Source organism: Raphanus sativus, chromosome 2 (genome assembly GCF_000801105.2).
Source record: "Raphanus sativus cultivar WK10039 chromosome 2, ASM80110v3, whole genome shotgun sequence".
In the NCBI taxonomy this organism is placed as follows: domain Eukaryota; kingdom Viridiplantae; phylum Streptophyta; class Magnoliopsida; order Brassicales; family Brassicaceae; genus Raphanus; species Raphanus sativus.
This window is the reverse complement of record NC_079512.1, coordinates 22,528,219-22,553,534: the sequence shown is the minus strand read 5'-3', so window position 1 is coordinate 22,553,534 and position 25,316 is coordinate 22,528,219. Positions and strand designations below refer to the sequence as shown.

General features: G+C 34.0%; 6 protein-coding genes and 3 non-coding genes across 9 annotated transcripts; 7 read left to right on the top strand and 2 right to left on the bottom strand.

Annotated features, from left to right (window-relative positions):
• Positions 1–59: 59 nt before the first annotated feature.
• LOC108842777 (40S ribosomal protein S30) lies at positions 60–775 on the bottom strand. The gene is made up of 3 exons (XM_018615800.2): positions 672–775; positions 440–577; positions 60–259 (listed from the first exon to the last, which is right to left on the bottom strand). Exons 1-3 carry the CDS (start codon positions 673–675, stop codon positions 213–215), a joined length of 189 nt encoding a protein of 62 aa, XP_018471302.1. The 5' UTR covers positions 676–775; the 3' UTR covers positions 60–212.
• A 2,078-nt stretch (positions 776–2,853) lies between these two features.
• On the top strand, positions 2,854–3,638 carry LOC108842774 (MLP-like protein 31). Its single transcript, XM_018615797.2, has 2 exons — positions 2,854–3,125; positions 3,202–3,638. The coding sequence occupies exons 1-2, from the start codon at positions 2,918–2,920 to the stop codon at positions 3,477–3,479; spliced, it is 486 nt and encodes a 161-aa protein (XP_018471299.2). The 5' UTR covers positions 2,854–2,917; the 3' UTR covers positions 3,480–3,638.
• Positions 3,639–3,749: 111 nt separating this feature from the next.
• Positions 3,750–3,831, top strand: TRNAS-CGA (transfer RNA serine (anticodon CGA)). The gene has a single exon. It is a non-coding gene; the product is annotated as a tRNA-Ser (tRNA).
• A 514-nt stretch (positions 3,832–4,345) lies between these two features.
• LOC108842776 (60S ribosomal protein L31-3) lies at positions 4,346–5,484 on the bottom strand. The gene is made up of 3 exons (XM_018615799.2): positions 5,392–5,484; positions 5,154–5,261; positions 4,346–4,773 (listed from the first exon to the last, which is right to left on the bottom strand). Exons 2-3 carry the CDS (start codon positions 5,231–5,233, stop codon positions 4,494–4,496), a joined length of 360 nt encoding a protein of 119 aa, XP_018471301.1. The 5' UTR covers positions 5,234–5,261; positions 5,392–5,484; the 3' UTR covers positions 4,346–4,493.
• A 1,910-nt stretch (positions 5,485–7,394) lies between these two features.
• TRNAP-UGG (transfer RNA proline (anticodon UGG)) lies at positions 7,395–7,466 on the top strand. The gene has a single exon. It is a non-coding gene; the product is annotated as a tRNA-Pro (tRNA).
• A 2,477-nt stretch (positions 7,467–9,943) lies between these two features.
• LOC108842771 (inactive protein kinase SELMODRAFT_444075) lies at positions 9,944–13,121 on the top strand. The gene is made up of 9 exons (XM_018615792.2): positions 9,944–10,302; positions 10,490–10,644; positions 10,747–10,841; positions 10,941–11,923; positions 11,998–12,158; positions 12,234–12,310; positions 12,399–12,546; positions 12,630–12,779; positions 12,874–13,121. The coding sequence occupies exons 1-9, from the start codon at positions 10,131–10,133 to the stop codon at positions 12,916–12,918; spliced, it is 1,986 nt and encodes a 661-aa protein (XP_018471294.2). The 5' UTR covers positions 9,944–10,130; the 3' UTR covers positions 12,919–13,121.
• Positions 13,122–13,351: 230 nt separating this feature from the next.
• On the top strand, positions 13,352–13,547 carry LOC130508801 (U2 spliceosomal RNA). Its single transcript, XR_008942980.1, has one exon. It is a non-coding gene; the product is annotated as a U2 spliceosomal RNA (small nuclear RNA).
• Positions 13,548–16,066: 2,519 nt separating this feature from the next.
• On the top strand, positions 16,067–17,710 carry LOC108841287 (putative F-box/FBD/LRR-repeat protein At5g56810). Its single transcript, XM_057004226.1, has 2 exons — positions 16,067–16,986; positions 17,189–17,710. The coding sequence occupies exons 1-2, from the start codon at positions 16,153–16,155 to the stop codon at positions 17,708–17,710; spliced, it is 1,356 nt and encodes a 451-aa protein (XP_056860206.1). The 5' UTR covers positions 16,067–16,152.
• A 3,608-nt stretch (positions 17,711–21,318) lies between these two features.
• LOC130508630 (putative F-box/FBD/LRR-repeat protein At5g56810) lies at positions 21,319–22,280 on the top strand. The gene has a single exon (XM_057004225.1). It carries the CDS (start codon positions 21,408–21,410, stop codon positions 22,278–22,280), a length of 873 nt encoding a protein of 290 aa, XP_056860205.1. The 5' UTR covers positions 21,319–21,407.
• The last annotated feature ends 3,036 nt before the right edge of the window (positions 22,281–25,316 follow it).

The window sequence follows — 25,316 nt, the reverse complement described above, 5'->3', positions numbered from 1 at the left end:
GGTGTAAACTCGCCAAAAAAAAAAAATCAAACTATAGCAATTGAAAGTTGAGAATCAGATTCAGGAGTAAAGTCTTAATTCATAGCATAGAATCAAAAGGATATATAAGTTTAGTTCCAAAAAAACATGACTAAAACATAAGAAGAGAAATGCACAAAATAGCCATTATGAAAAACTTCCTCAAGCATATGTTATCATATCTTCTTCTTCGTCTACTTTTCAGAAGAGTTGGGTCCTCTCTTCTTACCAAAACCAACAACTGCAACAAAAAAAATCCATTACCCAACATAAGTCAATTGATTATATATATATATAGATAAGTGTTCCAATTAAACATTATTGTATGCTCAGCAAAGAGCTATATCTATAAACATGAGATCTTAACTAACTTTTGTAATAAAATCAGACAAATAATTTAAACATGGATCGGATAAATTACCGGCGGTAACGAAACGGCGATTGTGCTGGAGACGCTTGTGAGCACGTCCTCTAGGTTTCTTCTTCTTATCTTGCTTCGCTACCTTCGGTGTCTGTCCTCTCACCTTACCGGCACGAGCCAAGGATCCGTGAACTTTGCCTGAGATCAACACAAACAATCACTCGTTAACAGATCAATCGATTTGATTTTCACTAATGCAGTAGTGCAGAAATGTAGAAGCTCTGTGGATTACCCATGGCTGTTTTGCGTCACTGTTTTTTTTCTCCTGACGGCCGCAGTAAGCTGATACGTGTGCTTAATCTCAGAGTTAGGGCTTTCGTGATGATGATATGTATTTATACCGTGTCAACGAAGTTTCTTGGGCCTTATTGTATTGAATATTTTAAAAGGTTTTTCTTTATGTGTGAGGGCCTTATTGTATTGTATTTAAAAGTCTGGACTTGAGCCATACTTCACAATTACTATTAGGTTTAAGGCCCATCACCATCTTAAGTCCTTTGATAAATCTATGGAAATTGGTTATTTGATCAATATCGGAAGATTCTGTGTCTCATCTCATTTACACATAGTAATATAATAATAACATTATCACCTCTAGATTTATGAATGTGAAATGCCTTCTAAATATTTTTTTATCACAAACTAATTTTTCCGTGCTCATACACGAGTATAAATATTTACAAAATAAACATATTATAAAATTATTAATATTCTAATTTTAATTTTATTTATTTTATAATATATATATATATATATATATTATTTTGTTTTAAATAATATTATAACATTTTAATTATTTTGTAATTTTGAAATATATAATATCTAATCAATTTGGTTATTTTAACATTTTAATTATGATTAATTTTGTTTCTTTTACATTTTGATTGGATCTTGCTCACAAACAGTTAGATTGTTTAAATTGTTCATTTTACATATATTTCTTCAAATCGTATCACAGTTACTGTTGATTCTAGTTAAACTCATTTGATTAGTTTTATTTATTGCATTACATCAGCTCTTCGTCTTAATACTTTCGTAAATTCTTTTGTATAATTTGATATTTTTGGATTTGTATAAATAGTTCGTAATTCTTTTGGATTCTTTCGTAGAGATTTCACTAGATCTTTGAATGTTTTTCATCAACAGTTCCACAAGAGACCATGTACCAATAAAGATCAATATATAAGCAACTCACGAGATACACCAGCGATTATGATATCTTATTGCAAGGCGTAGTTGGTAGTTCGACGTTTCATACCACAAGTTAAGGAAATAGATTTCTTATCGCTATATATTTCCTTAGCATCCCATTTTTATCGTTATTGTCAGTTCTGATTTGTGGATTCCTAGTTCCTACACATGGTTATGACGACAAAAGGGTAAGCAGCCTAGTCGCAGCTATGAGATTCTCGACTAACAAGATTAATCCCTCTTTTTACTCGGATTATAAAAAGTCCCACAAAATCATCCATGTCTCTTCCTCTTGTCACCAATATTTGTCAGCAACACGAATTAGGATCTATCACATGATTACACGTCTCAAATTGATGCATGTTTAACTATCTACATACAAGAACAAGCGCGCTGTAGAATGTTCTTGAAAGAAGACCCAACATGGATATATAAGGTTGTTTTTTGATATGGGAATAGGTATAGGAGAAGATATGTTTAGATAAAAATGTGTTCGTTGCAGTCTCTACAAGCGCGACTTCAAGTCATGATCTCAATTTCTATGATTTTGAGAATTTTTTGTAGATGGCTTTACGTTTATCTTTGTTAGATACGCTTTAGTGAAGAGACACATCACGGAATCAATACCCACAATTATAGAGTTCAAAAATCTTTAGTTGTTATCAACAAGTTGGTCTATGATACATTAAGTTGCGTAAGGGACCATATATATTCCAACATTCCACAAGTCTCTTCTTTTACAATTAATGTTCTTGAAACTGGATTTCAACACATCCTCAACCATTATTTTGTGGTGGCTTTCATTTCCGTATATGTTTTAAGGCGTTGAAAGTTTACAGCATAAAATGAACAAAATGGTATGTATAAAATATTAGAACATATATATAGTAACATACCAATAACCAAATAAAAATAATAATAAAAATAAAAACATACCAAAAATCAAAAATTCAATAAAATAATAACCAATAACCTAATGTTTACTAGGAGCAAACTGAAAACGGAAGCATGCAGTACCAAATGCTAATATCAAAATGCTGATCTCAATATCTGCCTAGATGATAGATAATTCGACATATTTCAAATAGCATAAGTAATGATAGATGTATATGTGTAATTATTTAACAGTAAGGAATAAAAATTTCACCAGTAAATAAAGCTAATTAAGTCCCACGATCTGTCACCTTATTCATAACTGCTCTATAAAAGGGGCTATAAGGTCTACTCATTCACTATCTCACTCTCATTCTATAAGTAAACTAAAGAAGTATTTGATCATTTGAAAAAATGGCACAAGCAATGTTGAAGCCCTCTTTACAAGGAGAGGTTGAGGCAGATATTGAGATCAAAGCTTCGGCCACGAAATTCTATCACATGTTTGCAGTGAGACCACAAGATGTGTCTAAAGCCTCTCCTGAAAGTGTCCAGAGATGTAGTGTGCAAGAGGGAGAGATGGGAAGAGTTGGCACTCTCGTCACCTGGAACTATTTTTATGGTAATCAAAACTATTTTACATTTCTAGTGTGCTAGACGCAAGAAGTTTGATTGGTAAGCACTACGTTTTGGTGTAGATGGGAAGCCAAAGTTTGCTAGGGAGATGATCGAGGCAGTGGACCCAAAAATGAATATGATAAAGTTCAGAGTGATAGAGGGAGATCTGATGGAAGAGTTCAAGAACTTCCTATTCAAGATCCAGGTAACCCCTAAGAAAGGAGGACTTGGAGGTGTGGTGAAATGGAACATGTCATACGAGAGGATTGACGAAAACGTGGCTCACCCAGAGTCTCTGCTCAAACTGTGTGTCAAAATGGCCAAAGACATCGACGAAATGCTTTTGTCTAAGGAATAGATATTCGTCAATTATCTGTTTATGTATCTATATTTATGTCTTTGGGTGCTTTTTATCTTTATGTATTTGGGTGTTTTAAATCAATAATGTGCTCTCTCTAGATCTAAAGAGATGTAAGTGATATAAAAGTGTGTAATCATAATATCTGTCTTTTATGTTTTTGGGTGTTTAATCTCTCTCTCTCTCTCTCAAACATCAATATGAAAAATCTTTTAGAAAAAAACATGCTTTACCTATATAAAGTAAATATGGATTCAACCGTCACCAAATGTCGATATGTCCGAGTGGTTAAGGAGATTGACTCGAAATCAATTGGGCTTTGCCCGCGCAGGTTCGAATCCTGCTGTCGACGCTAATTCATTTTTTTTAATATTATCTAAAAGCGAAATCATAAGAATAGCGTAATAAACCCAAAACGTTAACTAGTTTTAGGCCTACATCCATGTTTCCCATTTAATTTAATTCACAGTTATAAACCATACAAGATTCTTAGCATTTAGCTTCTTTTTCTTGCTGATATTCATAAGAGGTCGTCTATAATATTCATTGCAAATCATTATGGTTTGGTGGTACGATGATGGAAAAGAGTGGCTGTCATGTATTCCCTCGTTACAAAGGTAATTAACCTGACATGGAATTCACTAGATTTTAGCATGCTGCATTCGTAGATTCGAACTTTGTCTATGTTAAAACTCATTTCACAAATATACTAGATTCCTAGCATTTAATCTGACAAGAAATCATATATAATTTCGTTTCAAACCGAAGCTCTGCTTAGGTAGATTTGTTTGCATAAGCAAAACTCAGATACACCCTGATTATTAGCAAATTTCAAATAAAATGCAGAAGACAAGAACACAAACAGGTTCATCTCAAGGTCTTTCCAATAAACTGCATTAGGCATTGCGAAGTCATACTACAAAGAAAATACCGAAGATTTTTTTTGAACGAAAACAACAAGAAATTTTTTTAAAAACCCACAAAACTTGTCTAAATGACAGGACTAGTCCCTTCTCAATCCTCCTCATCGATGACCTTAGTGCCAAGTCCACTGAGTCCTTCAGCAGGGATCTCAGCAACAGTCACGAGTGAGAAAAACTCTTCCTTTGCGTCTTCGTCGTCGTTTCTCTTGCGCGCAACACGGACCCTAATCCTTCTTGGAGGACCTCTGATTCCTTTGCTCCATATCTGCTTGTTCAACTTCACGTCCACCCTAACGTCCTTTGTCCCCATGGCTTTCTCGGCAAACTTCCTGATCTCCTTGATGGCCTTTGGTGCCTTCTTCTTAAAGGTGCTGTTACAAGTCAACAAAGTGATCAGCAAAAGAGCCCTTAAATATCATAATACAAGACCTTATCTTTACATAGTGGCTAAGTTCTGTTATTAATAAAAAAGTATACACTAAAAATTAAATGTTTTTGCAAATTAAATCCGAAACCAAAACAATATTCAGTGTTCGTTTAATTTCATATGCTTCAAGAACGCCAAAACAGAAAACAACATTTCCAAAACACCATGAATTTAAATAGATTACATTTTTTATGGTGTAACGGTTGATATATAATCTTTCAGACACTAACCAAATAGCCCATATAATCTTTCAGACACTAACCAAATAGCCCAAAATTATTTTAAGCAGCTAAAACATGAACAGTAAATTTTTAGAGAGATAACCAGCTGTGGAGGCGTCTGTGGAGGTTGATGGTGTACTCTCTGGTCACCACTTCCTCTTTCCTTCCCTTTTTCTCAGACATCTTCTCTTTGTCTGTGATGTACTCTTACCTGCCATTATCCATTACCAAAGAACAACTTAGAAAGTAGATTCTCTTGTCGTAAATTAAACAGATCTGTCCAGTGCTAGATCATTATATTAATGAACGCAGAGTTAAGCTAGGAAGAGAGAGAGAATTACCTTAGGGCTTGAAGAACGTCGAGAGAACAGAAAGGCGACGACGGCGGAGAAGGAAACATATATATGCAACACTGAGTTAAACCTAGAATGATTTATTTGGGCTTTAGTGGGCTTACTTGTTGTGGCATTAATGTCGGAATTTTAGACCCCTATACGGCCCAGTTAAATCTGAGTCAAAAACAAACCGGATTGCCCATCTTTGTAATTTGTACAGAGAACGTTTCATTCGAAACAAATAAAAAGTTTTTGAGGATCACTACTCGGCGACGTTTCTTTTCATAGATACCATGTCTTTCTTGTAAAACTTTGGTTTACGTAAGGCAAATTTGTTCAAGTACCAGGTTATGTCCTTTTATAAGTTTTCCATATAATTTGTTGTTCTCTTCTTGTTTTTCTTAGCTTTATAAACTTTTGAAACATATACTTGAACACCCATTTGTTGCTTTACTATGTATTTTACTCGTAAAATATATAGAGAAATTGCATGCTCTACACCAGGGGCGAAGCTAGAGGCTAATTATAGTGGGGGCATAAACTGGTTTTCATTAGATAATGAGTGCACTAAACAGAGTTTTCATAATTATCTAGCTAGTTTATGTAATTTTGCATGGGAAACTTTTGAAATTACAAAAAAACTATGGGTGCACATGCACCCAATCCTCTCTCTCTAGCTTCTCCACTGCTCTACACACAACTTATCCCCTAACTAACTCGATACTCTAAAACCCACTCCATGGCACTTTGGTATCATTGTTTTTGGATTTCAAGCCAATTGTACTCTAAAATATAATGGAAGAAGTTATTATACTTCTGTCATTCAGAAAATTTTAGTTCTATTGTTTTGTGTTGCTTTGTCATGGAAGATGATAATAATATATATGTAACCTTTTAATTATGTAGAAAGAATCTATTAGAGCAGCATTATTGGTTTGTTCTTGATCCAATATCTAACATTTAAAAAATAATAAAAAGAAAATTGGAAAGAGAGTGTAAAAGTATCTTGTATGAGATTTTGTTAGATACTCTTCTGAAACTCTACATGGATATGGTAGTGTATAAATGCTGTAGATTAAATAAAAACAGAATAAATTTTAACAGTTTAACAAAATACATTATTGTAGCAAACCCTGGCAACACAAATGCTCTGGTTTTGAAAGAGTTTGCACCATCCATCCTGAAGAAAACATTACTCTCACCGTACTATTTTAAGTGATGTTTAAGCATTTTATTTTGTTTCATAATAAGCGAGGTTCTTACATTTCTAAATAAAATTTAATGTCAATTGAAATTTACAACCAATTACAAAATACTACATGTTTTTTTATTAGTTAGACTGATTTTATTTAATGCAATTTTATGTAACCAAAATAAATTGCATAGAAATTTGTATTTTCTTAATTTTGTGTAAAAACTTTAAACATCACTTAAAATGGTACAGATGAAGTACTTGTTTTGACATGTCTCGATCATAACCGAGCTCAGGCTCGCCTTGCGGGGAAGCTGAATGTTTCCTTGAGCAGCGTGAGGAACGTGATTGTCTGGGGAAACCACTCTTCAACTCAATATCCAGACACCAATCATGTAATGGTCTCTTTAAAAACAGGAGACCAACCGATAAAAGAGTTATTTGTCGTTGATCAGAAATAGTTGAAAATGAGTTTTTATTACAAAAGTGCAGGAAGGTGTTATGGATTTTATAAGAGCACGGAAACAAATGAGTGTGTTTTTCCACTGCTCTTATAACATCCATAAAGAAAATGGATGACTCTGTCTCTGCAAGAGAGCTAGCTGAAGAGAATGCTTTAGCATATTCATCATGTCTCAACAACGTATAGACTTAAGAGTACATAAAAATGTAGCAACATATAACTTTGTGTTTAAGAATATGAGAACTTGCTTAATAAACGCTGAGGTTCGCTAAGATCTCTGACCTTTTGGTGTTAAATAGACCCGTTCTTGGCCAAGAAAAATATTAGTATAAAGCTAAGCATGTCAATCAATATGGGCGTTTGGTCTAGTGGTATGATTCTCGCTTTGGGTGCGAGAGGTCCCGAGTTCGATTCTCGGAACGCCCCATTTTGTGTTTTTTTCTTAACTTTGCTCTACTGGTCAACTGTAAATGATAAATATTAGAAATGTAAATAACTATGCCCAAATTAATGAAATTAGGCTTAGTTAAGAATGGCCTAATCTTACGATAACCAAACATTTGCTCTTGCAGTAGACCTGACATCTCAAGTGGACTGAAGAAACTAAAGTGCAGGACACTTATCTTTATTGGCGATCAGTCTCCTTTCTACTCAGAAGCTGTTCATATGGCTGCAAATTTGGATAGAGGATACTGTGCTTTGGTTAAGGTTTGAGAAAACCAAATCCTCAAGTCTTTTTTTTTTTCAACACATACAAAAACAAAACCTTTAATTGGTTTCTACATTTGGATGTTCCAACGCTAATCAATATCTCTGGATAAAATTTTTAGGTGCAGGCATGTGGTTCAATGGTAACAGAAGAGCAACCACATGCAATGTTGGTCCCAGTGGAATATTTCTTGATGGGTTATGGATTATACAAACCATCTTGTTTTGCAGAGAGCCCTAGAAGTCCTCTTAGCCCTTGTTGCATTTCACCTGACCTTCTCTCTCCTGAAACATGGGATTAAAGCTTAAGCCTATCGGGTTAAGTGTGTGCAGCTACTGATTCGTTGTAGTTTTACTGAGGGAGAATCTTAGGGCTCTTTTGTAGATATATAGAGCAAACACTAGAGAGATTTGAGGAAAAGAGGAAGAAGGAGAACATTGAAGTCATCCTTATAACACATTATTTTGTAGTCAAGAAGCCACGGATGTTGTTTCATTATTTCTTTTTTTTTTTTTGTAAATGTAAAATGTTTTGTTGTTGTAACATTGTAACAATTCTTTTGTGATTGGACTCAGCAGATTGTGTAAATCCATTAATTTCAATAATAAATTTGTGCTGCATATGATTCTTCCTTAGTTTTTTTTCTCCCGAGGTCACCATTCCAAACGCACATCTTGTGCATTTGCCTTGCAGAAGGACAAGCTGTGGTTATCAGACAGAAGGTTAGAGATAGCTGGAGAGGAAGCTGCATCAAACATCACACAACACATCGCTTACTTTTATAATAATTTTGTACTCTATCGATAAGAATAAGGTCAGACCACTTTAACTTGTAATTCACGCAAGGAGACAAATGTGATAGTTTTTTTTTTTTTGAGAAAGGGTTTGCTAAACAAATGTGACAGTTAGCTCTAAAGATGATAATTTTTAGTAGAAGTTGACAGAGATGACGCAGATGACCAGAACTTTTTTTTTAACTAGTCCAAGATCAGATCCCTCAACTCAACTGGATATCAGAGGACCCCTAACACCAAGACCGGTAACATGTTTATCTGCTTGTAGTCTTCTTTCTATCTTAGCGCCATAGCCGAATTCATTTTTGACCAACCTACTGATAACATGTTATGACTTAAGTGAAGGACTTCTTTTGTTAGTTTATAACATCTCAAAAGTAAATATTTTTATTGATTAGTAATATTTTCACTTTGGTTAAGTCTTACAGAATATTATATATATTCATTTATAAATCACAAAATATTTATATTCATTTCTGATAATATGACGCATGATATATTCGATTACATCACTACAGTTGATTTATTGAAGCACCTTATCATTCTTTAATAAAGTACAAATCATCTTTACCCAATTTTCCTTTTTTCTCACTTTCTCCACTGAAATATATAAAGCAACATGAAAATCATGCAAGTGGAACGTTCACCTCCTTAGTTATATAATCATCTTTTACTTTTATTACTATAAAACTTTTTGAATACATGATGAGAATAACTTGACAATGAAGAAACAAACGGTCTTATCTTTAAAACATTCAAGGAAAAAGTGTGATAATGAATTAAGGATTATCCATTGGATTCTTTTTACTTCTCTTTAGAATAAAGCAGAGTCCTTCGTGAATCTTTCTTTATTCGTTTTTGTCCTTCTTGGAATAATATTGCAGTGACAAAATAAAGAAAGAGGAAGAAGGAATCCAAAATACTTCTAATTTGTCCTTTTTACTTAAGATTTTATTTTTAAAATCTTCCGTTTGGACATTTCATTTGTTCTCTCCTATACCAACTTCGTCTGATCTTGTCGAAGATATTAGGGTTGAAAATCCAAAATCTTACTTACCTCATCCAGCTTCTGGTCCACCAACCAACAAAGGATAAGCAGATGAGTCTTGTTGTCTACAGCAACGCAATGCTCACACCATTTCATGGAGCTTAAAGATAGTCTTTTAACTAAACCCAACCAATGCTTTGAAAGAGGGATAGAGAGTGAGAGAAACATAATTTTAGAGTCTAGGGATTGGCTCTATTAAGAGAGAGAGAGAGAGAGGGAAAGTGTGTGGGTTCTTGTGCTGTCGTGTTTTGTGTATCTGTTGTTCTTGGGTCTCTCACATAAAGTATAGTTTTTAGAGACATTGAATCTCACACACTTATACACACTCACACACGCGTAAGTTTCTTAACTTCATTTTATTTGTGAGCTTCACTCTGAGAGCATCTTGGGTTGCGTGACACTTCCACTTTCTCATTCCAGGAAAAAAAATGGGTTTGCATTAAGTGGGAAGTGCTAAAAGTGTGTGCAAGCAAAGGTTGACGACACAAGAAGTTAGGGCTTCTTTGGAGTTCTTGGTTTGTGATTTCTTAGTCTTGAGAATGAAGCATAAGGGTTGTAGAGAGAAAAGTGTTGTAGTGGGGAAGAAAGTAATAGTTGCTGTTAGAGCTTCAAAGGAAATCTCAAAATCAGCTCTTATTTGGACTTTAACTCATGTTGCTCAACCTGGAGATCGAATCAGACTTCTTGTTGTTGTTCCTTCCAATTATTCAAGTAATCATCTCTCCTTGTCATTAAATTCACAATCTTGTTTGCTTTGGCAGCTTCTTGGTCTTGAGTGGTGACAAACTTTGTCTCTTTTTTTATTTTGAAAAGGCAGAACTAGGGAGCTCTGCCACTTGTTCTCTCTTCTTATATTGATTCTTAATTAATATTTCATTTTCTTGTAATGGCCTTTTAGGTAAAAAGATTTGGGGGTTTTCGAGACTTACCACCAACTGTGCATTAGGCCATGGAGGATTTTTTGCTGGAACAAACTCAGACCAGAAAGATGATATTCACGAGTCTTGTTCACAGATGATGTTCCAGTTACACAATGTTTATGATGCAGACAAGGTACATGACTCACTTTTATTCATGTAGATTTTAAAAGATAACAGATTTCTATTGGTTAGTTACTCTGATTCATAAAGAGTTTTATTTGATTTAACTATGCAGATAAATGTCAGAATCAAGATTGTTTTTGCTTCACCTGATGGAGTCATTGCTGCTGAGGCCAAGAAATCTAACTCAAACTGGGTGGTTCTAGACAGGTAAAGACTATAAAACATATATGTGTGTTGTGTTGTAAATGCATAGCTTTTGAGTTGTGATTTTACTTTTTTTTTTGTCTCTGAATATTTTGTAAACAGGGGACTGAAGTATGAGAAGAAATGTTGTATTGACCAAATTGAGTGCAATCTTGTGGTATTCAAGAAGTCACAGCCAAAGGTTATTCGTCTTAATCTGGTGAAAAATGCAGATACAGAGCATCTAGAAGCTGTTTCCAGGTTAACTTCAAAGTCTGTCGTCTCCCGGAGAAGCTCAAGACAAGGTAGAAAGCTGAGGGAACCGTTTGTGACTCCAGCCAGCAGTCCATACCAAGAAGGTTCTGAAATGGGGACTTCATCTATATCTAGCTCTGATGCTGGAGCTTCCCCATTTCTAGCTTCACAACTCTTTGAGGGCCTTAATCCATGGGTCAGTGATGGAAACAAGAGTTTCATTGAATCTGATACTGAGTCGGATGGTGAAAAGTGGAGTCCTATATCAATGGCCTCCTCATCTTCTCGTCCTGTGATAACATCTGACATTTTGAGTCCCAGTGGTGATGTAACAAAACCTCATAATACCGGAACTCCAAGAAAATCAAGATTTGCTTCGGTTCTAAGGCTAGGTTCATCCAAGAAAGAACCTGACGTCCGTAAAACTGATACATGCTTAAACAAAAGCGTGAGAGAAGTGGTTTCCTTATCAAGAAAGCCAGCTCCTGGACCTCCTCCGCTATGTTCCATATGCCAACACAAGGCACCTAGATTCGGAAACCCTCCAAGATGGTTTACTTATAACGAGCTGGAGACCGCAACGAAGGGTTTCTCTAAAGGGGGTTTCTTGGCTGAAGGTGGGTTTGGTTCGGTTCATAGAGGAACATTACCAGATGGTCAGATCGTTGCTGTGAAACAGTACAAGATTGCTAGCACACAAGGTGACAAAGAGTTCTGCTCTGAAGTTGAGGTCTTGAGCTGTGCACAGCATAGGAACGTTGTAATGCTCATTGGACTTTGCGTGGAGGATGGGAAAAGATTGCTGGTTTATGAGTATATCTGCAATGGTTCTTTACATTCTCATCTTTATGGTAAAACTTTCTACTTCTGGTATAGTGTATAACATTTTTGAAAAAAAACTTGCTAATAAAGGAAAGTTTTTTAGGTTTGGGGAAAGAACCGTTAGGATGGTCAGCGAGACAAAAGATTGCGGTTGGAGCAGCTCGTGGGTTGAGATACCTTCATGAAGAATGTAGAGTTGGTTGCATTGTTCATAGGGATATGCGTCCTAACAACATTCTCCTCACTCATGATTTTGAGACTTTGGTAATATAAATCATCTTTAGCTTTGTCTTCTTTTTTGCGTGTGTGCAAAGATTGAAACTTTATAACAATGTCTAGGTTGGAGATTTTGGATTAGCGAGATGGCAACCAGAAGGAGATAAAGGAGTGGAGACAAGAGTGATTGGAACTTTTGGGTACTGTTATCGCATAATCATCGAGATATTCTTGATTTACTTGTTGAACACGTTAATTGAAGCTTGAAGTATTATTATGTTTTTTTAGGTACTTAGCACCTGAGTATGCACAAAGCGGACAGATTACAGAGAAGGCAGATGTGTACTCTTTTGGGGTTGTCTTAGTTGAGCTTATCACAGGAAGAAAAGCTATGGACATTAAACGTCCTAAAGGTCAACAATGTCTCACCGAATGGGTAAAGCTAAAAAAAAAAGTTTCAGTGGGTAAGGCTCTGATGCTTTGTAAAGAAGAAACATTCATTCTTTGTTTTGCTTTCAGGCAAGACCGTTGTTGCAGAAACAAGCCATCAAGGAGCTTCTTGATCCGCGTCTGATGAATTGTTACTCCGAGCAAGAAGTTTACTGTATGGCGCTATGTGCTTACCTTTGCATTCGCCGTGACCCTAACTCAAGGCCACGAATGTCTCAGGTTTGTTGCCACTTTTAAAAGAAAAAACTTAAAATCAATTTTTTTCCGAGTGCTAATCTTCTTTGTCTCTGGAATTTGTGTCTCGTACATGAAGGTGTTGCGGATGTTAGAAGGAGACGTTGTCATGAATCAAGTCTAGAATCTTCACAGGGAAAAGAGTCTGCTCTTGGAGTTTGTAGAGTATTTAGAGTTGGTTAATGAGTATTGTTTCGGTTTATATGTACAAGTTTGTTAATGAGACTAAGATTCATGTCGAAGTTTGTTTGTTGAGAATTTTGTGTAGATGATCAATGAAGTTTGTAATATACTATACAATTCTATTTTATAAAGATTGCTGCGTAATTGGTTTTCTATCTATTTCGATCTGTAAAGCTTTCTCACGAAGAAGAAACCCAGTTTTTCTCACAAAGATTTGGCTTTTAGGCTTAACGCTATTGTCGGTTACAAACCCGCTAGAACAGACAGAGTGTTTTGTTTTGTCCTAAATCTCTAAATGTCCCACATCGCCAACGGAACAAGCTGTAAGGCATGAGGAGTAGTATAAATAAAGAGGAGAGGCGACTGGAAAATTCATACCTTTCTCGGCCTTTTGGCTAAGATCAAGTGTAGTATCTGTTCTTATCAGTTTAATATCTGATATGTGGCCCATTGGGTCACACGATATTAACTCTATTTTTTGAGGGTGAAAGTTTATTAAGATAGCTTGCTATCTGGGCTTTCCTGAGTCGTCAATGCCTTGCACTACTGCAAGGGCCTGGCTCAACCCGCTAATTCTCCAGTTTAAGTTTGGTCCCTCAGTTGTAAGATTTTACATTTTGGTCCTTAAAAAATAAAATTTACCCATTAATATATATATGATGCTTAAATGTTCTAAGTGGGCTAACGGGTCAATTTTACCAAGTTTTAGTGGTGAGATTAGGCGCAGCATATATAAGTTTGGAAGTCTAAAATTAACGTACCCATAAACTCATATCATATGTTTGACCATGTGTCGTTAACCAATTCAAGAATCAGGGTTAATCGCATATTCCTCCAGTCACTGATAAATTTCCGAATTAGATCAAAGACCCTTTGCTTAGCCAAAAAATTGATCAAGAGCCTTTTTAGTTTTCACGACATTTTACGTATTCGTATTGTTTTAATTAAGTTGGTGCCAGGACAAATATTTGATGATTTTGGATAGTGATGAAAAATGAAGTAGTCTCGCATGATCTCTGTCGCAGTTTGTGTCAGGGACTTTTGCTATTGTGCTTTTGGAGCTATGTTCATGTGAAGATAGCTGGACAAATATGCTTGTGAGTGTGCTCCAACATTCTCCTAAACAACAAGCTCTCAAGCTTGTACTGGTTCATTTCTTCTCTAAGACCAAATTTCTCAATCATGTTTGGTTTCTCTGTTTTATCAGTGAAATGTATTTGATCGCAGGACCATGTGATGGTTGAGAATCGCAAGGTTTGTCGGATCAAACCGAGGCGTGTTCATGAATGTTTGTCTTTTACATTTCATCATAACGTCTGAGTTGAGATGCTATGAGGGAACAAAAGTAGAGAAAGAAATGGCTATTTATATTTTTGAACAATGCGAGCTATCTTTCCTGATGTTTGAGAAAGTGGAAAAATTGCAACCAGGAGTTTCATAGCATGTGAGCTTACAATGGGCTGACCAGAGTTTAAAACTGTCTAGTTAGCTTGTAGCTTATTTTTATCATTGATCTGTATCTTGTGAGTAAGTAGGAAAGACACCAACACTATAATCCTTTAATCCTACTTCCTCAACCAAACAACCGAGTCTTTTTAGCCATGGCTTTTAGCGGATTTGATTTCTCCGCATCATCAAGAAGCCCCCGTTTTTTGTCCTTCAACCTTTATTTTATTTTATTTAAGGTCTTAGACAATAATTGCTCTTGTAAATACATAGACACGTGCTCTTCTCGATAGTTTATGTCAAACATTCCCTTGACACTCTAATAAAAGCAGCAAGAGCACCTGCTACAATGGAGAGTTCTACCTATTGGAGTTCTCAATATGCATTATATAAGTGTATTTACATATATATTATATATACGTATATAATTATGGTATCCATCAATTTACGGAAAATCCAACTCAAAGTTTCTGAAAATGTTTTTTTTTTAACTTTAGGTTATGTTTCTCATAAAGTAATGGACTTCATAATTACGTATACATATATAATATATACATATACACATATATGTATATTTAGAATTTTAATGGGTAAAACTCTCTATTGGAGATGCTTTAACAACTATAAATTTAATTTTCTTAACATACCTAACCCCATAATATGCTTATGAGAAAAAAATATCTACATTCAAATTATAATGGTACTAATTGTATTCAAAATATAAAAATACTAATATCAAATCGTAATTATATATATAAGTTGAGTCTAAACTATTTTTCTCACTGACAAACAAATTATTAACTTATGTAGAAATTATGCTTAACATTTATAGTTAAGTCAATTATACTTTATTTAATTATAAATTTAATTCCAAAACTCCCAAATGTAACTTTAAAATAATCATTGCAAAACTTATAAATTAAAATGCTTTACATAAATTCAACGCATTTACCTTATATCTAATGTTTTTAAAATCGATTCGGGTCAAATAGTTTATTTAATTTATGTACTATTAAAAATACAGGAAAACACTAACTATATTTTAATTCGTCTATAAATCACATGGGTATCCAAGAAAAGTAGTTAGATATTTTTTATAAGTAAAATGCTTTCTTCGTACCATTTAAATGTTGATACAATATTAGGTCTTGGCATTCATATATAATTCCTAAAATTTTGGATAAAAATATTTGGGTAATTTGTTATTTTGTGTAATTCAGTTTATAAATTGTATTTTAGGATATTTTGGTTATTTATAAATTAATTATATAATTTTTATTTTAAAATTTGAGTACCCCTTTATTTTTGAATTAGTTTCGGTTCGATTTTGTTTTTTCGGTTTAGATATAGATGATCTTGGTTATTTATTAAATTCAGTTCGGTTTTGGTTTTAATTTTTTATTCTTTTTGGGTTCCGGATAAATTTTATACACTATCTTATATAAATATTCATACAAAAGATTATTGATATGATCAAAATCTAGTGAGATAGTATAGTAAATTAAATGGAAACTTAAATATTGTTTTTGGTTTTGACCAAAAAAAGAATATTCTTTTTGGTTATTTTCCCATTATTGTATGCTGTTAATTGGAATTTTTTTAGGTAAATTAAAAAGTCTAATATTTTTTTTGCTTGATGACCTCTGGCGTAAAAGTCCGACTAGGGTTTTATTTTTCCTTCATACTCATAACTGATAATTCCTCTAGTTTCAAGGTTTTCTTTAGGGCGATGAAAGCTGCAAAAATAGGGATCGAAGATGTTAAATTCTCGGATAGGATCAGTTATTTATCTGACGATTTGCTCTTCCGAATCCTCTCATTAGTCCCAATAACCGATGCAGTGAATACAAGCATACTATCTAAACGATGGACATCTGTGTGGAAGATGATGCCGATGCTTGTGTACGATGCAAACTCTTGTCCTTCTCGTAGTTTTTTAAATTTTTTTAGGAGATCACTGGAATTACATGAAACTCCAGTTCTCCAAACCCTAACTCTCAAATTGAAACTGAGAGATTGCTCTGATTCTTTACAACTCCCAAGTAGTTTCCCAAATACAGTCTTCCAATACCTCGTCGTCCTGAAACTCTACACGATGGTTTGCCATGGTTTCACAGATAAATCATCTGTTTGTTTCCGGTCCTTGAAAAGTCTGAACCTCACGTTTGTGAGCTTCCTTGACCAAGAATCTTTCTGCATGCTTATGTCGGCTTGTCCTGTTCTTGACGATCTCTTCTGGGATAGTGTTGCCATAAGGCTCTCTTCTTTATTTCCCGCTTGCGATTCTTTATTCACCATATCGATCCCTTCTCTAGAGAGACTGGAGATAAAAGATTATACTCCGGTTCAGAGTCATCAAAGCCATGAGTCTAGATTCAAGATTAATGCTCCTTCTTTGAAGTACTTAAAGATCAACTACAATAGCTTTGGCCGTTTCGAGATTTCTAGTGCTATGCCAAATCTGGTTGAGGCTACTCTGCGTGTTGATCCTTCTCAAACTGACAAGCCTCTCATATTTCTTACCCCAGTCAAGTTTCTTTCCATACATTTATATGTTACAGAGGTAAACATTATACTAAACTTTAGTAAACATTTTCTTTTTACATCTTGGGAACCTTAAGACTTGTATATATATTAACTCTATAAATTTTAAGGAACAAGGCGAATGTTTTCATTTTGCTATATCTAAACCGGCCCTGTATCTCGGTCCTGTTTTGTTTTGAACACTTTTTTGGGGTAATCCTTTTAATGTTTGTGGCGTGCAGGTTCTGCTTCTTGCGGATAAGATATCTCAGCGGCTTCTTCGTCTAGAACTATGCATCTATGGAAAAATTTCGCGTAATTTGCTTCTGCATTTGCTAAAACATTCCCCTAAACTACAAGTTCTCAAGCTTCGGGAGATACGTTATTCAACACAAGTGTTGAATAAGTCGCCTCGTGTCCTAGAGTTCAAGGATCCACCACTTTCGTTCCCTGACCCGAGCTCGGTTCCTGAATGCTTGTCCTTCCATCTTACAACTTTTGAATGGAGATGCTACCGAGGAACTGAGGAAGAGAAAGAATTCATTATTTACATCCTGCAGAACGCTGCTTGTTTAAAAACGGCTGTGATCTCTGTATATTCAGAAGGTCGTCGGTTCGGGGAGAAAGAGCTGCTGTGGATCAAGGAGTTGGAATCTGTGCCTAAGGCTTCAACTTCATGTCAGCTTGTGATTCGACTTACTAGTCGGGTTAACCTTCCTAGAATCTCTGTTGTGGATCTCCCTCGGAAACTACATTTCATGTGAATCTAAAGAGGCAATGTTCTTGTTTTTTGGAAACTTAGTTTTACCTGATTATTATTGGAAGTTCTTTTCCTCGTTGACAGAAAGAACACAGAGGAGCTTCTTTGGTTCTAAGAGAATATTGAGTTTTGTCATGTTAATTGTCCATAGTCTTTTTCCAGATGATTATGCCTGAACAACACTGGAATATTATAACAAACAAAAAGAGGAAGATTTAATCAACTATCACTAAGATACCTATGATACCATGACGGATAGTTCCTTCTTCTTCCAATTAAGTTTGGTAACTTTGATACAAAATGAATTATTTTTGGTTAATAATTAAGTTTGGTAAGTTTGGATTGAGAACAATCTAACTAAATAAATGATTTGTGATTAATTAATTTATCAATACTATTAAAACAGAAAAACAATTTTTGGACCCAACTTGTCTGTCTTGGTAATAACATTTTTAAAAACTATATAATATAATTAATACTCCTTTAAGCCTAATCTATTTATATTTATAACAAAACTACCATAAATTCTCGACTTAAATGGGACAATTATTAATGTTATTTTTAATAAAATGATATTATTTATATAAACAAACATTAATGTCCTACAGATCCTAACTTATTTAACCAAAAATATATTTTAATTGAATTGCTAAGATATCTTAATTTCCCTAAGTGATTTAAATTTATATATTCACAATAGTAATAAATAAATACTTTGAAATATTTCTTATATGATCCGACATCTTTAAACTTATTCATCAAACAATATAAATAACAAAACAAATGAATATTGTCATATAAATAAATCTTGGTTTTCTATAATATTATATTTATTTTATAATTTTTGAATAATAAAAAATTCATCAAAGTAAAAAAGTCACAAATTTAATATTTTTTCAACTTTACGTAAAATTTAAAATTATATAAATTTCAATTTTAGAAACATTTTTTAGTTTTCTCTACGTTTTTAAATGGATCAACTAGAGTTATGTCACAAGTTAATAATAATTTTTATATTTTTATCGGGTTTTAAAAAAAATTAATTAACAAAACTTTTATTAATTTAAACTGGATTATATATGGACCATTGAATTTACATGTTGAACCGCGAATCCAGGTTAGATATGAAAACACTAAATATTTGTTTTTAACATAAATATGTAGATCAAAATTTTAAAAAAATAGTACATAATACCAACTAATATGTTACCCCAAAAATCAAATGTGCGCTTTGAAATCACATATTAAAATCTAGTATAATTATTAATTCAGTGACAAAAGTTATAATTATTAGGATGAAAAAGTTATTTCTAAAATATATTTAGTTTTAATAGTATAGTTTGATCCGCGCGTCTGTGTGGATTTTGATATTTATATTTGTTTTTATAAATTTTTATTGACATTTTTAAACATATAGGTTGGTTAGATATTTTTAGGTTCCTATAAACCTATCCGGACATGGAAGGATCCGACTCGAATCCCGTTTGAAAATTTATAATTTATGAAAGGAGTTTAATTTTAAAACAAAAAGAAAACTGATATAAAAAACAATTTGTACTTGAATGGGTATTGATGCCTATGTCTAATTGATTCTCTGAACGAATATAATTTTTTGTTAACTGGTTTGAATTTCTCACGACGTAATTCCATTCAAACTTATAAAATTATTATGGTTAACACGTAAAATACATGATGTAAATTATTATAGTAAATATAATTAATGAAATAATCAGGAAGATTGAAAAATGAAGATGTAATAAAACATTTTAAAATAGGTAAGTTTTATGAAATCCAGGTTTAATGTTTAAAAGCTTCTACAACCACGTCTGGGGTTCGAACTCCAGACTATGCAATTTCTTGCAGATTTCATAAAATCTAGGTTTCAAGTCTCGGAGAGAACGATTTACTAATACAGACTACAGACTACAGAAGAGAGGCAATTTAATAAAATCGGTTTCAAGTCCCGGAGAGAACGATTTACTAATACAGTCTACAGAAGAGAAGCGTACAAGAGATCTTCAACATGATGCAAGTAAATTTGGTCATGAGATTTTCATAGGACAGTTCGGATGATGCAGTTAGGTGTAGATCCTCACAAAGAAGGTAGTATTGTCGGTTGTCGAATCGTCTATGTAAACTTTCTCGTAATTGTAATATCGTAATAAATCAGCGTTAAAAAAATAGGTAAGTTATGTTTAATGAAGTATTTTGTAATAAATGAAGTCTAGTTAATTAGAAAAAACAATAATGAAATGGTTATAACTAATTAAAAAGAATAAAAATCCATAAATATCCACTTAATAATAGTAAGTATTATTTTGTATTTTAGTTTTAATAGAGTAGACTAGATGGTTGGCCCGCTCATGCGGGCTTAATAATCTTATAAATATTTACTGATACATATATTATTATTATTTCAATAATTATCATGATAAGTTTATATATGCATGACTATTATTGAAATTAATTTTTTAATCTTTATGATTAAAAATACTATTTTCAGATAACAACATAATATATATTAGAACTGTTTTATTTATTTTTGGCCAAAAGTTGTATTATATTAATTTACGTTCCATTATCTAATCTAATAGATAAACATAAAATTATTAAAATAACTTTTTAATTATAGTACATATCATATATAACTATTTATTATATACATGATCATATTATCTCTATTCATATTAATTAATACACATACATTTGTCACTAAAATTAACTTTTTATAAAACCAAACATATAAATGAGGTTAGACCATTATCTGATGACGTCAGCTCCTAATTGCTCTATCTAACGGGGGTTTAGGTGTTTCGTCCGCCTATGGGGACAAAAACATTTTATAATTATTTATTAATATATGCATAACTAATTAAAATATTATAGTTATAAATCATATTTTTTTTCATTTGAAAATTCTTACGTATTATAATTTTAAAAATGTTTCATTCATTATATTTCACTATTAATAAATAAATCTTAAAAATCACTTAATATTTTTTTGATTATATAAATTAAGAATTTTACTTGAATAATATGTGTCTTTTTTAATTTTGAACTTTTTTATTAAAAGTTTTTTCGGATTACAACACAATATATAAAAACGAATTTAAAATTAATAATAGTAAGAACTATCCGAAATCTGAAAATATAGATGTTAAATAAAAAACAATTTATTTTAAATTCGTTTTTATTTTTAGCTAATATATATACTTTTTATTCATCAAGGATATAATCGATATTAACCACTTTAACTTTTAACGTGGGAGCTCCGTTGCGAAAAATCACTTCGCAAATAATAGTAGAATAGAACTATCCAAAATCTGAAAATATAGATGTTAAATAAAAAACAATTTATTTTAAATTCTTTTTTATTTTTAGCTAATATATATATACTTTTTATTCATTAAGGATACAATCGATATTAACCACTTCAACTTTTAACGTGGGAGCTCCGCTGCGAAAAATGACTTCGCAAATAATAGTATAGATAGATAGGTGGATTGAAGTATAGATTGAAGGTTTTAGATTCAGGCTTTCAAGCCCACATTTTAGATATATATAAAAAAAAGTAAAAGAAATTTGTTAAGGTTGATGATCTGAGTCGCCAAGTCTAATTAGGGTTTTTATCTCTCCTTCTTAACTGACTAACTTCCTCATTCCAATCTCTAGTCTAGTTTCAGCTTCTTCTTTTGGGGGCGATGAAAGATAAAAAGAAAGCTGCAAAAATAGGGATCGGCGAAGATGTTACAGTTTCTGATAGGATCAGTTATTTACCTGACGATTTGCTCTTCCGAATCCTCTCACTAGTCCCAATAACCGAAGCAGTTAATACAAGCATACTCTCTAAACGATGGACATCTGTGTGGAAGATGATGCCAATGCTTGAGTACGATGCAAAATCTTGTAGCTTTATAAAATTTTGTAGAAGGTCACTGAAATTACATGAAGCTCCAGTTCTCCAAACCCTAACTATTAGACAGAAGGAACAGACGAGTTATCATCTTAAACTCCCAAACACAGTCTTCCAAAAACTCGTGGTCCTGAAACTCTACAATATCACTCGTCTTGATTTTTCTGGTAAGTCATCGCTTTGTTTCCGGTCCATGAAAAGTCTACACCTCACACGTGTGAGGTTCCATGGGAAAGAATATTTCTGCAGGCTAGTATCGTCTTGTCCTGTTCTTGACGAGCTCTTCTTGGATACCGTTACCACTGACCTCCGCTGTTGCTGTTCATTTACCGCTTGCAAATCTGTATTCACCATATCGGTCCCTTCTCTAGAGAGATTGGAGATAAAAGATTATTCTTCTGTTAGCACTTATCCTAGCAAGGCCTCTAGGTTCAAGATTAATGCTCCTTCTTTGAAGAACTTAAATTTATACATCAACGGTAGCAATTTCGAGTTTTATGAGGAACGGCCCAAGTTGGTGGAGGCTAGTCTCCTTGTTGATTCTTCTCAAACTGACAACCTTTTCAGATTTCTTACTTCCGTGGAGTTTCTTTCCATACATTTATATCCTACCAAGGTAACTCACATCATCTTTCACAGCCAGTCTTATTTTAAATTTTAATTAAAAAAAATTCTTCTTACACTACAAGAAAACACGCTGATACTGAGGGACTTTTTCCTCGGTATTTCGTCGGAATAAGCGTATTCCAACGAAATACCGAGGAAAATGTCCCTCGAAAAAAACTCCTCGAAATTTTATTTTCCCTCGAAATGTCCTCGAAAATTTGTGACGGAATTTCGAAGAAACATAATTCCGAGGATATTTAGAGGATTGTTCTTCGTCGAAGAGGTCCTCGGTATATATTGAAGAACAATTCCCTCGGTATATACCGAGGATTATACCGAGGGAAAAGACCTACGAATGTTTTCGAGGAAACAAGTTCGTCGGAAAATTCCGAGGGAAGTTTTCCTCGAAAAATTTCGAGGACCATTGTTCCTCGGAATATTTCGAGGGACATTTTCCTCGAAAATTTTCGAGGAAAGCAGCCCTCGAACATTTTCGAGGAAACAGTCCCTCGGAATATTCCGAGGAACACTTCCCTCGGTATATACCGAGGACAGCTGTTCCTCGGAATATATTGAAAATATTTTTTTTTTTTTTTAAATATTTTTTAGAAAAAATATTTTTAAATTTTAAATTCGAAAATATAAAATTAAAATTTAAATTGCAAACATATTATTTAAAATTCAAAATCATACAAACCAAAAGAAAACATTTCGAGTTTTTGAAAGAAATTAAACTACGGGTTTTGGAAGTCTGGGTCTGGCATGGTCGGGAAGTCCACGTTGGCGTTCGGGTTCATGCTCCTCATCATCGCCATCATTTGCTCGTTCAGCTTCCTCTGTGCCTCCCAGCCCGCCTCTTGACTCGCCACCATGACTCCAGCGCAGATATGCGAGCATCCTTGTCCCTCATCTGACTCAGAAGGACTTCTTGATCAACATAGGACGGTGGTGGTGCAGAAGCAGACGGAACCGAGGGAGACCTACGAGCCAAACCGAACAAACGGCCCTTCTTCTTTGGAACCGACTGAAAAAGAAAGTGTCAAAATTAAATAATATAAAAATGGATTGAACTTTAAAAAATGAACTTACCGCTTCAACGATTTGGTTGATCCGAACCCGAGGCAAGCCGGTCGATCCCGTCGAATCGTCATCCTCGGTTTGAAGCTGAGACACTTCCTGTTCCATCTGACTGTCGATGAGGGTGACCACATCCCTCACAACACCATCATCAATCTCGCCGGTCTTCTTGTTGGGGGTTATAAAGATTTATGTATAAAATTTGGAGAAAAAGACTATGTTTCATTTTGCTATATCTAAAACTTGCCATGTATATCTCTCCTGTTTTATTTCGGACACTTATTTTGGTTACTCCATGTTTGTGTCGTGCAGGTTCTGCTTCTTGCGGAAACAATTTCTCAGCGGCTACGTCATCTGGAACTATCTACTTACGGTAGAATATCGCGTAATCTGCTTCTGCATTTGCTCAAACAATCCCCTAAACTACAAGTTCTCAAGCTTCGTGAGATACACTGGATTATGAAATGGCCTGTCCCTCCGTATAGGTTGTGTAAGTCCCAAGAGTTCACGGATCCACCACTTTCGTTCCCTAACCCGAGTTCCGTTCCTGAATGCTTGTCCTTCCATCTTAAAACTTTTGAATGGAGATGCTACAAAGGAACTGAGGGACAAAAAGAAGTCCTTCTTTACATCCTGCAGAACGCTGCTTGTTTAAAAACGGCTGAGATCTCTGTTCACTCAAAAGGTCGTCGATTCAGGGAGAAAGAGCTGGTGAGGATCAAGGAGTTGGAATCTGTGCCTAAGGCTTCAACTTTATGCCAGCTTGTAATTCGACTTCCTAATGTTCATAACTAATGAGTAGTGTTTAGGGTTCCAAAATTTTTGTTTATTAAAGTTTTAAGCTGAATGCCGAAAGGGAAAAATACAAAGAAAATAAATTGGTCGTTAATAGCTATCTTTCTTTTCTGTCTTCCTCTTGCTCCCTTTTTATAGACTCTTCTTCGTTTCGACCCCATCTTCTCCCATCACAGTGTTCGGCGGAGTTGTTGACAGCTACGTTTGTAATCATAGTAGGATGTAACGCCTTTCTTTCTTTTCTGACACTCTTGCGTATGTCAGATCGTCTTGGCGGGTAGGTAAGTCGACCGACTCTCCGTTAGTTGGACTCTTGCAGGGCCGTTCTTTCTTTTCCCGCGGCGGTTATTCTACTGGCCGAATCGAGTATCGAGTCCTAATGATAATCTGGGCCCATATCCAACAACAACCTTTCCTAGAATCTTTGTTTTGAATTTCTCTCAAAACTACATTTTGATGTGAATCTAAAGATGCAATGTTGATATGTTGTGAAACTTAGTTTTTACTTAATTATTGTTGGAGTTTATATGGTAAAAAAAGATTACTGAGTTTTGTCTTGTCGATGGTCCATATAAAACTTTTTCTAGATGATTTTGTCAGAACAACACTAAAATAAAACAAAATATGAAGAAGAATTGAATCTGAAACCGAGTCTGCGAGCAAAACTAGAATCTTTCTGAAGAACAGAGGAACAAAAAGAGGATTTAGTTTAGTAGACGTACCTTGCCACTCAAGTCTAACTAGTCTAAGGTTTATTCAGAGAAACAGGTGTCATGTAAATGTTTCATACCGTGTTCAAAAACGCAGCTGACTATGCGCTGTTCGGGAATTGACCATAACGAATATAACCAAATCGATGAAGTAGGTACCCACTTAAAACCGCCTAATTTTGGCCTAATTCCGTCTAATTCCACCTAATTCTCGAATTGACCACAAATAAGTTTTTTTTCGTTCGCATCAAATTTAAACACAATTAATTATTTAATCATTATTGACAGATTTTGTGTAATTCGCTATTAAATAATTACAATTAACTATCAAACCCAAAACAAACACATATATACTGCATTTAAAGATTTTTTTTGTACCAAACATACTATAATCTGACAAATCAAAACGAAACTGTTTAAAATTATATAAAAAAATTGTATAATTATGTTTAAAAACTTGTGTAATTATGTTTAAAATTAGCTAAATATATTATAAATATATTACATTA

What these genes read in the sequence shown, in the direction of transcription:
- LOC108842771 (XM_018615792.2), top strand. Translation starts at nt 10,131, where the DNA reads ATGAAGCATAAGGGTTGTAGAGAGAAAAGTGTTGTAGTGGGGAAGAAA. An exon ending in TTTACATTCTCATCTTTATG is followed by an intron (nt 11,924 to 11,997) that starts GTAAAACTTTCT and finishes AAAGTTTTTTAG; the next exon opens with GTTTGGGGAAAGAACCGTTA. An exon ending in CTCATGATTTTGAGACTTTG is followed by an intron (nt 12,159 to 12,233) that starts GTAATATAAATC and finishes AACAATGTCTAG; the next exon opens with GTTGGAGATTTTGGATTAGC.
- LOC108841287 (XM_057004226.1), top strand. Translation starts at nt 16,153, where the DNA reads ATGAAAGCTGCAAAAATAGGGATCGAAGATGTTAAATTCTCGGATAGG. An exon ending in TACATTTATATGTTACAGAG is followed by an intron (nt 16,987 to 17,188) that starts GTAAACATTATA and finishes TGTGGCGTGCAG; the next exon opens with GTTCTGCTTCTTGCGGATAA.
- LOC108842776 (XM_018615799.2), bottom strand. Translation starts at nt 5,233, where the DNA reads ATGTCTGAGAAAAAGGGAAGGAAAGAGGAAGTGGTGACCAGAGAGTAC. An exon ending in CACAGACGCCTCCACAGCTG is followed by an intron (nt 4,774 to 5,153) that starts GTTATCTCTCTA and finishes GACTTGTAACAG; the next exon opens with CACCTTTAAGAAGAAGGCAC.
- LOC108842777 (XM_018615800.2), bottom strand. An exon ending in TCGCCGTTTCGTTACCGCCG is followed by an intron (nt 260 to 439) that starts GTAATTTATCCG and finishes TTTTTGTTGCAG; the next exon opens with TTGTTGGTTTTGGTAAGAAG.
- LOC130508630 (XM_057004225.1), top strand. Translation starts at nt 21,408, where the DNA reads ATGAAAGATAAAAAGAAAGCTGCAAAAATAGGGATCGGCGAAGATGTT.
- LOC108842774 (XM_018615797.2), top strand. Translation starts at nt 2,918, where the DNA reads ATGGCACAAGCAATGTTGAAGCCCTCTTTACAAGGAGAGGTTGAGGCA. An exon ending in CACCTGGAACTATTTTTATG is followed by an intron (nt 3,126 to 3,201) that starts GTAATCAAAACT and finishes GTTTTGGTGTAG; the next exon opens with ATGGGAAGCCAAAGTTTGCT.